This window comes from Micromys minutus, assembly GCF_963924665.1.
Source record: "Micromys minutus genome assembly, chromosome: 32".
Lineage (NCBI taxonomy): Eukaryota > Metazoa > Chordata > Mammalia > Rodentia > Muridae > Micromys > Micromys minutus.
This window is the reverse complement of record NC_137967.1, coordinates 18915995-18926405: the sequence shown is the minus strand read 5'-3', so window position 1 is coordinate 18926405 and position 10411 is coordinate 18915995. Positions and strand designations below refer to the sequence as shown.

The window sequence follows — 10411 nt, the reverse complement described above, 5'->3', positions numbered from 1 at the left end:
ATTCAATGGGATTTGTTGTTCTTTTTGTCTTGTGACATGAGCCCTGGTCATTAGGTTTATTTTGTTTCTGACTGACAGCCTCCTCCTAAGCTTTTCATTTAATGCTAGGGGCGTGGGCAGGGCTCTCAGCTCTTTACAGGGCTACAGGGAGGGTGGTGAACTAGGAACCCCAACAGGACACTTTGGGGTCATCCCCACCTCTAATCATTGCCTCCCATAATGGGAACACCACATGTGACACCTCAACATCACCACAAGTACCAAGGCTATCAGAGATCACACACACAATGTCACATACACACATATACCATATCACACATGTACACATACAAGATCACACCCAATATATCTCATGCACACAAGATCACACACACACATGATCACATACACAAACACACAAGATTATACACACATAAGATTTCACACACGTAAGATCACATATACACACACAAGATCAATACACCATACACAGTATCATATACACATATACACAAGATCACATACACACACACAAGACCTCACACACAAATTCACATACACACAAGATCACATACACACACACAGAAGATCACACACAATATTGCTCATGCACACTCAAGATCACATAAACATACACAAGATTACACAAGATCTCATATACACAATATCACATACATAGACACACACACAAGACGCCTCTCTCTCCCTCTCTCTCTCTCTCTCTCCTCTCTCTCCCCTCTCTCTCTGTCTCTCTCTCTCTTTTTTCTCTCTCCTCTCGCTCTCTCTCTTCTCTCTCTCTCTTCTCTCTCTCTCTCTCTCTCCTCTCCCCTCTCACTGTCTCTCTCTCTTTTCTCTCTCTCTCCGCTCCTCCCACTCCCTCTCTCTCCTCTCCTCTCTCCCTCTCCCTCTCCCCCTCTCTCTCTCGTCCCATCCTTCTTTCCTGCCACCTTGCACATTAAGTGCAAGCCCGTGTACTGTACTTCCGAGCTCCATTCCCCTCCATCGAGGGCCTAGGCTCCACCCACCCTGCCTGGCAGGGACCAGAGTAGCAGGAAGAACAGCATGGATGCCAAACAGGTTCTGGGAAGTGAAGCCTAATGGGAGGGGCAGAAGCCCAGTGGCAGGTGAGCAGCGGGGCCAGTGGCTGTGACTGCCCGCAAGGGCTCCATGTCTCCCTCAGAGGAACGTGCACCTGCTGAGGGCCCGGTGGCTCGAGCCTGTAATCCTAGCCCCTGAGAGGTGAAGCCAGGAGTTCAAAGTCAACCCTGGCTACATCAGGAGTTTCCGGCCAGCTTGAACTGCATGGGAACAGCCTGGAACGGGGCTTGGGAGAGAGCCCATACGTAAAGTGCTTACCCCACAAGCATGAAGACCCGAGTTCGGTCTTTACAACCATTGTAAGAACGGTGCTGCGTATGGTGTGCATGTGATTCCAGTGCTGGAAAGCTGGAGACAGGAGGATGCCTGCGACTGCCTGGGCGGCAACCTAGGCATGTTGATCTTCTCATGCATAAACATATGTGTGTGTGCACACCTCTTCTGAGATCATGTGCACAAATGTGCGCACATACGTGCACACGCATATACCATACATTAACACATACTACACACACATACACACACACACACACACACACACCGGGTGGGGGGGAGTAAATAGATGTGATAAAGAATGTTGAGTCAGCATGGTTGTGCACACCCACTCTGGAAGCAGAGGCAGGAGGATCTCTGTAAGTTCGAGGCCAGCCAGGTCTACACATGAAGTTCCAGATCTCCCTGGGATACATAGTTTCCTATTTTGTTTTTAAGACAAAGAAAATCTTCTTTCATGTTGTTTTTTGACACAAAAGGAAAATATTTTTCAATACTATTGCCTTAAATTAGGATTGGCCTCAGCTCCTTTAAGACACAGGGTAGAAGGTGGGAGGTGTTAATTCTGGAAGAAGGCCGTGGCAGGCTGTTCCAGGGAATCTGCTGAGTACACGGAGTGTTTCCTGCCTGCCCACTGTGGATTAGTGACATCCGGACCCTACTCTACCCCGGACACTGGCAGACAGGGTGAGATGGGCTCCTGGTGGGGGGAGGGGATTCGTAGCCTGAAAACCACATTGTGGCCAAAACACTCACCTTACCTCCAAAGGCGCTGGGAAAGAAATCGAAATCACAAGGCTTTTGTGGAGCTGGAGAGAAGACTCCGTTAAGCATCATACTGCTCTTGCAGAGGGCCCCAGTTCGATTCCCAGAACTGTCTGTAACTCCAGCCCCGGGGGATCTGGCGCCCTCCTTTGGCTCTGCACACATGCGTCTTCTGATCACACATACAAATAAAAAATAAACCTTAAAACAAATAAGAGGTCAGGCCTGAAGAGATGGCTCAGTGGGTAAGAGCACTGACTGCTCTTCCAGAGGACAAGGGTTCGATTCCCAGCACCCACATGGTGGCTCATTACTGTCTAGCTTCAGTTCCAGGGGACCTCCTGATGTCCTCTTCTGGTCTCCACAGACACTGCATCCACTGTGTGCATGCAAACACACATCCACATTTTACATACATATAGAGATAGATACAGATAGATAGACAGACAGACGGACAGACAGACAGGTGTTTTAAACCCACAAAGTCTTGTATGTATAAGTGACTAGAAGGGGTGGAGGGTAGGAGCTTGGTATGTGTGACATATGTATGTGTGCGTGTGTGTGAGTGTGAGTGTTTATGAGTGTGTGAGTGTGTGTGAGTGTGTATGTGTAAGTGTATATGAGTGTGAGTGTGTGAGTGTGTGTGAGTGTGAGTGTGTGACTGTGTGTGACTGTGTGTGAGTGTATGAGTGTGTGCGTGAGTGTGTGTGAGTGTATGAGTGTGTGTGTGAGTGTATGAGTGTGTATTGTAAGTGTGTATGAGTGTGAGTGTGTATGAGTGTGTGTGAGTGTGTATGAGTGTGTGTGCATGTGGCAGATGGAGGGTGGAGGAGGTATGGCACATTCCTTTTCATCCTATGTCTTGAGACGATCTCTCACTGAACCTGGAGCTCACCCAGACAGCTAGGTTGGCTGCTCTTTGAGCTTCAGGGATCCTCCTGCCTCTGATGGTCCAGCACTGGACACAAGCAGCTGCTCCTGGCCTTTTGCCAAGTGCGCGGATCCTAGCGTTCACACTTTCACCGCAGATACTTCATTGATTGGCCCATGGGCTGAGCCCCGTGCTTTTTGTTTTTGTTCGAGGCAGAGTCTCCTGTGGCACAGGCTGGCTTCGAACCCCCTGTGTTGCCAGCAGGACCCTAAATGTTGGTGCTCTTGCCTCCACCCAGTGCTGGGGTGATGGGCTGTGCCGCCATGTGCAGCTCCCCTATAACTCTGTCTCCGAGGCCCTGGAAGAGGAATGGCGTCTGCTTCGTCAATCAAACCATTCCCCACCCCACCCCCGCCCTTGCCTCCATCACTAATTCAGGAATTTTCTCAAACAGCCTGTTCACTATCAAATCTCCATCAGTTTTAATTACAGGTATTGTGGAAGCAGGCGGATCTCCATTTAATAAGGGTTTCTCAACACCGTCTGTGGGCACATCCTATCTATTAGGGTGTCTCTCCTCCCCCTCTGAGTTTGTCTGTGTGTCTTCATTTACATCTGTCCACACAGGATTGTGTCTTCTTGTATCTCTTCTTTAACTTAAAAAAAAAACCAGCAACTTATTCAGTGTGTGTGTGTGTGTGTGTGTGTGTGTGTGACCACTTTTGTGTGAGCCAACTAGATGATCATTCTGCATCTAGTTTTTAAAAGATTTATTTATTTATTATGTATGAGGACACCGTAGCTGTCCTCAGACACACCAGAAGAGGGCATCAGATCACATTACAGATGGTTGTGAGCCACCATGTGGTTGCTGGGATTTGAACTCAGGAACCTCTGGAAGAGCAGTCAGTGCTCTAACCACTGAACCATCTCTCCAGTTCCCCCTCCACCTTTTAAGACAAGAGCACTTGTATCCCAGACTGGCCTGGGAAATACCTTGTCCAGTTTTATGCAGTGCTGGAGCTCGAACCCAGAACTTTCTGGATGCTAGTCAAGCATTCTACCAGCTGAGCTACCTTCCCAGCTTTCTTTCAAATTTCTGCTCGTTTTTGTTTGTTTTGCGAAAGGGTCTCAAATCTCAATCTCACTAAGTAGCAAGGACAATCGTGAGTGTCTGATCCTCCGGTCTCTGCCTCAGAGCACAGACCCGAACACCTGGTTTACGGAGCACGGAGCACGGGGGACGGTATCCGAGCTTTATGTATGCTAAGCAAGTGCTCCACCAACTGAGCCACAACCCAGCCTGTCTTTCTGCATCTTGTGGGTGACCATTATTTATTTCTCTCTCTCTTGATGGTCATTTATTCGTTCTTCATTCATTCATTTATTGTCAGAGACATTTCTGGAGGCTGCAGAGAGGGTAACAAAGAGACGCTGGCAGCTGAAGAGAGAACGTGGAGTCAGTAGATGGCTGAGAGACTCTGGAGAGAGGATGTCTGGGTGTCTTGTTCAAAAATTCAGCCTCGGGGATTACAAGGCTTTGTGTGCGTGTTGGGTGCTGGTGGGAGGGAAGGAGCAGGGATTGGGGGACCAGCCACAGACTGTCACAGAGTGTAGAAAGGAAGATTCCGACAAACCTGTGAAATACAAACCGCCCCCACAGTTAAAGCCCCGGACCCCTTAACGCCTTCCTCAGCATACAGGAGTCTGAGTCCCCGCCCCTCTGACTTGGCAACCCCACCATGATTACCTGGAGGGAGACAGCCCACAGGAAGAAGGGCGGGAGGGTGGGGCGGAGGATCCTGGAATCCTGGCCAGGCTGGGTGACCAGGATGCCTGGGAATCAGCAGGGAAAACCAGCCTGACTGCAAGCCAGAGTGGAAGGAGCTGTCCTCAGGGTCAGATCTCAGCTCCACTGGCTGCCATGGGGATCCCCAGGACCTCTCTGCTCTGCTTCCTTGGGAGCATGCTCTGCCTGACGGGTACCTACTTATGCTGACTGAGTCCAGTGGGTCCAAGGGAGGAGGACTGGGTCTGGACCCCTGAGTCTGAGGGTGGAGGGCTGGGCCTGAGCTCCTGGGTCTGAGGGTGGAGGGCTGGGCCTGAGCTCCTGGGTCTGAGGGAGGAGGGCTGGGCCTGGACCCCTGAGTCCGAGGGAGGAGGGCTGAATCTGGACCTCTGAGTCTGAGGGAGGAGGGCTGGGCCTGGACCCCTGAGTCCGAGGGAGGAGGGCTGGGAGCTTGTCGTCTTGAATCTTGGGGTGGTGGAGACATGGTGTGCCCATTCTCATATCCTCTCATTCCCCCCCACTGTCATGTCCTCTGACACAGGCCTTCCTTTCCCTCCCACCCCCTCATTGAGGGCATTTCTGGGGAGCAATTGGGGCTCTCCCCAGAGCTGGCAAGGACCTTAGTTCCATCTTTGAACCCTTTCTTACAGGGACATACTCACTTGGGTATAGATAGGCCATGAAGGATGAATTGGAAGGATATTAAGCAAACCCTTCTTGCACAAGGCTTAGTTTGTGTGTATTCGCCCATCACTGGGTGCAGTTTGGTTTCCATGTGTCTCTGAGTTAGCAGCTGTTTGTACTTCTCTGCACCAGGTTTCAATATTTAAGAAGCATGTGTGTGTGTGTGCATGTGTTCATGTGTGCAAGTGTGAGTGAGTGCGTGTGTGTGTGTGTGTAATGTATATGTGTGTAGTGTGTTGTGGTGTGTAGGTGTGTAGTGTGTGTGTAGTGTGTATGTGTGTAGTGTGTGTGAGTGTAGTGTGTGTGAGTGTATGTGTGATGTGTGTGTAATGTATATGTGTGTAGTGTGTTGTGGTGTGTATGTTTGTAGTGTGTGTGAGTGTAGTGTGTGTGTGTGGTGTGTATGTACCTGCGTGGAGGCCTGAGGTTGAAACCAGGCATCTTCCTCCTTTGCTGTCAGCCAAGTCTAGGGAAGGAGGGAGGGTCTCATTTGAACCCAGACTGTGCTGTTTATTTTGTCCAGCTCTAGGGATCACCTCTCTCTGCCACCCTCACACTAGCGTGACAGGTGGGTCAAGACCCTAGCCTTCACACTCAAAGGACAAGCTTCAAGCTTTAGGCTCCCACCCCAGCCAGCTTCCCTGCTGGTGTCATTTTGACATAACTGTGTGTGTGTGTGTGTGTGTGTGTGTGTGTGTGTGTGTGTGCTGGCACATGCCACAGTTCACATGTAGAAGTCAGAAGACAACTTTTAGGAGTTGACGCTCTCCTTCCACAATGTGGGTCCCGGATATTGAACTCAGGTAGTGAGACTTGGTGACTAGCATCCTTGGCTGCTGAGCCATCTTGCTCTGCATGCATTTTCATAGGTTTGTACAAACCGGTGTCAGCACTTAGAGTTCAGGCAGGGTGTGTGTGACCCTACACTCTTCCTGCTGTGGGTGTAGATGGTTTCGGGGTGGGCAGAAAGGAAGAAATCACTCAGACCCTTATGCAAATGACTGAGGTCTTCCGGGTCTGTGATGGCACCCGGTGGTGCCAGGCAGGTTCTGATGCTGACATTCTCCCGTAGTGACAGGGGTCACAGCAGCCTGGGGTGTGTCTGTCCCACTCTGTGAAGCCCTAGGTCGTATGTCGATCCCCCTGACCTGCTAACACACCCATCCTTCTCCTAGGCTCCCAGGCCCTGAAATGCTACAGCTTTGAGCACACGTACTTCGGGCCCTTCGACCTCAGCGCCGTGAAGCTCCCCAGTGTCTCTTGTCCTCAGGGGTGCTCTGAGGTGGTCTTATCGCTAGATACTGGTGAGGACCGGGGGGCAACGGAAGGATATGCAGCCGGGGAAATAAAGAGGAGACAGAGAAGAGGGGGATGGAGAGGGGAAGAGAAACCGTTCAGTAGAAGAGGAGGAGAGAGATAAGGGAAGGCAGAGAAGAGCGGGAACGGAGGAGGCAATGCTAGACTTGATGACTCACACCTGAGATCCTGGCACTCTGGAGGGAGGGAGATGCAGGAACGTCGTGCGTCTGTGGCCAGCCTGGGCTACAAGGAAAGACCTTGTCAGTGGGAAAGTGAAAAAGAGCCACGGTGGCACAAATTTCTATGCCAAACACTTGGAAGGCAAGAGAATTGCAAGTTCAAGGTCATCCTTGGCTATACACATTTTAGGCCATCCTGGGCTACATAAGACCCTGCCTCAGAATAACGAACGAACAGGGCTGGAGAGATGGCTCAGTGGTTAAGACCAGGGGAGCTGGTTTTGGTTTCCAACTCATCCTGGCTCACAACCACTTGCAGAGATGGGATCTAGCGCCCTCTCCTGGCCTCCGTGAGCACTGCATGCGTGCATCATACACATAGGCAAACAGCTCTTACATGTAAACTGAAATTAAAGTCTTTTAAATTAAGGAGAGAAAGGAGAGTTGGGAAGAGAGGGAGAGAGTGGGAAGGGAAAAGAAAAAAATCTCAGGATAACAGAAGACAGAATGGAAAGAGGGTGGAGGCAGAACTGAGTGAGCGGAGGAGAAATGCAGAAGTGGGGAGGGAAGGCTCACTGGAGGCCTGGAACTCTCCCGCCCAGGTTACCGCAGCCTGCTGACAATGGTCCGGAAGGGATGCTGGACGGGCCCCACCACCGGCCCCATGCAGACCAACCAGGATGCTCTGCCTCCTGACTACGCGGTGGTCCGCGGTTGTGCCACTGACTACTGCAACACCAACCTCAAGACTCACGACGTCCTCCCCAACCTGAGCCAAGGTGAGCTAGGGGGCGTGGCTGGAGAGGTCGGAGGCTGGACTAGAGAAATCGGAGCGGAGCTGGAGAAATTGGGCTGGCGCTGGAGAGGTCGGGGCGGGGCTGGAGATGTCGGGGGGCGGGACTGGAGAGGTCGGGGCGGGGCTGGAGAGGTCGGGGCGGGGCTGGAGAGGTCGAGGGACGGGGCTGGAGAGGTCGGGGCGGGGCTGGAGAGGTCGGGGCGGAGCTGGAGAGGTCGGGGGGCGGGGCTGGAGAGGTCGGGGGCGGCGCTGGAGAGGTCGGGGGGCGGGGCTGGAGATGTCGGGGGGCGGGGCTGGAGAGGTCGGGGGCGGGGCTGGAGAGGTCGGGGGGCGGGGCTGGAGAGGTCGGGGCGGGGCTGGAGGGAGCAGGGTTTGGAGAGAAGGTCCCCGCTGAGGCTGCGCTGGCTGTGCGCTCCTCTTTGGTGTGAGCCTGTACTGCCCTCCTCTAAAACTCCTCTGCTCTCTTCTCCAAGCGCCTAACCCACAGAAGCTCAGTGGCACCGAGTGCTATGCCTGCTTGGGGACCCACCCTGAAGACTGTTCCCCTGAGAAGTCCCGACGGGTCCAGTGCCACCAGGACCAGAGCGCCTGTTTTCAGGGCAACGGCCGGATGAACATTGGTGAGGGGCTGGGATGGTGGGATGGCGCTGAAGACCTAAGGGCAGAGGTACCAGAGAGAGACCTGGTTCTTTGTGGTCTTGGTCTGAGGGAGGAGGCATGGGGGGAGGAGGCATGGGTGTAGTCTGAAGGAAAAGGCATGACAGGGTCTGAGGGAAGAGGTGTAGTTCTATTCTGAAGGAGACACTCTCTGATCTAAGGGGAAAGGCCTGTTGTAGACTGAAGGAAGAGGCATGCGTGTCAGGGAGGAGACATGGCTCTGGTCTGAGGGAGGAGGCTTGTCTGCACTGAGAGATGTGGTCCTGGTCTCCAAAGACACTGAGATGTGTCAGAGGAGCGAGGCCTGACCCCTCCTTACTATCTACCCAGGCAACTTCTCGGTGCCCGTGTACATCCGAACCTGCCACCGGCCCTCCTGCACCACCATGGGTACCACCAGCCCCTGGACGTCCATCGACCTGCAGGGATACTGCTGCGAGGGCCACCTCTGCAACAGGGCCTCCGTGACACAGACCCTCCCTGGCGCCATGTCCTCGGCCCCTCCCCGGGCTCCCCGAATCCTGACCCTGCTGGTCATTGCTCCACTACTGGCCATCGCTCTGGGGACCTCCCTCGGGCTCCCTGCATAGACAGCGCCTCCAGAATCGCTCTGCCTGTGGCCCCTTTAAACAAATGACGTGAAAATATGAGCGGCATTCCCATCTCTCCAGTCATAACCTTCCACCCCATTCTCTGTCCCTCCTTACTGCCACTGGCCCCACCTCCTGAAGGCCCGTCTACCCAGTGCATTGAACGAGGTCCAGCCAGCTTTCAATAGCGCCATCCCTCGGGCACCAAGCCTTCAATATGCGAGCCTTTTGTGACCCCTCACGACAAACCATACCACTCACCTAAAAACCCCACTTCTAGCAAGGAGAGCGGTAATCCCAGCCCATCATTCCAGCTCCCAGGAGGCTGAGGCAGGAGGATTGCTGCTTCAAGGCCAAACTGGACTAGAGTGTGAGACCCTTTCAGGCATGGTAACCCATACATTTAATCTCAGCACCATGGAAGCAGAGGCCAGTCTGAGTTTGAGGTCAATCTGATCTACAGAGTGAACTCCAGGAAAGCTAAGACTACACAGTGAGAAAGAAAGGGGGGGCAGGGGAGGGAAAACAGCCTCCTGATTTTCAGTGTCTCTCTACAGCAAAATTGAAATCCATAGTATAACTCTGCCATTCCACTTGGGTCTGCCACAGCAGAAACTGGTTCATATGCTTCCCCCAACCTGTTAGTAGGACAGATCATAGTAACTACAAACTGGAAACAACCCATATAAGTATGAACAGCCAGGTGGGATAAGGAGACTGTGATCCAGCCACAAAATGGAGTACTATGCAGCAGTGAAAAATGGTTAGCTCACAGTTACCCACAGTGGCCGTGAAAGAATCTCACAAAAACAGTGTTGAGCAAAATTGTGAAGACACACAACAGAACAGCAACGTACAAAAGCTGCCAACGGCTAGTGTGTGCAATGAGAAGAGAGAAGGGTGATTATCTTTGGGAACAAGTAACCAGAAGAGGAAATATGGGGTGTCTAGGGGTCTAGATGTTGAGTTATGGGATCCAAGAACTCACTGATCCATTTTTGCTCCCCCCCCCCCCACTAAACTTTCTGTTGCTGTTTTCTTTTGTTTGAAAGAAAAGGTCTCATGTAGCCAAACTCATCTGTATGACCTAGGATCACTCCTGACCTGCTCACCTCCACCTGCTGGACAGATGCTGGGATTACGTCATACCTGTCTTTTCTCACCTTTCCACGTGTATATTATTTGCAATAAAAGGTTTTAGACACGTACAGACACTCTTGATGGGAAAGGGACAGGTGGAGAGGCTGCAGGGGGGACAACGAAGCTGACCCATCTCTTGAGAGTACTTACTGGACACACGTAACGGAGCAGAGGGAAGTTCTGAGTTCTGCCTCCTCACACCAGCTTTTGCGTGTTAGGCAGCACATTGGACGGCAAGGCTTGAACCTTGCCATGAGCCTGTAGTCCCAGCCACTGGGAAGCTGACATAGG

General features: G+C 52.3%; 1 protein-coding gene across 1 annotated transcript; it reads left to right on the top strand.

The window, feature by feature from the left end:
* Positions 1-4910: 4910 nt before the first annotated feature.
* On the top strand, positions 4911-8980 carry LYPD5 (LY6/PLAUR domain containing 5; the record flags this gene model as incomplete). Its single annotated transcript, XM_080908923.1, has 5 exons — positions 4911-4968; positions 6635-6763; positions 7540-7716; positions 8207-8353; positions 8721-8980. 5 exons carry the CDS (start codon positions 4911-4913, stop codon positions 8978-8980), a joined length of 771 nt encoding a protein of 256 aa, XP_080765049.1.
* Positions 8981-10411: the final 1431 nt, after the last annotated feature.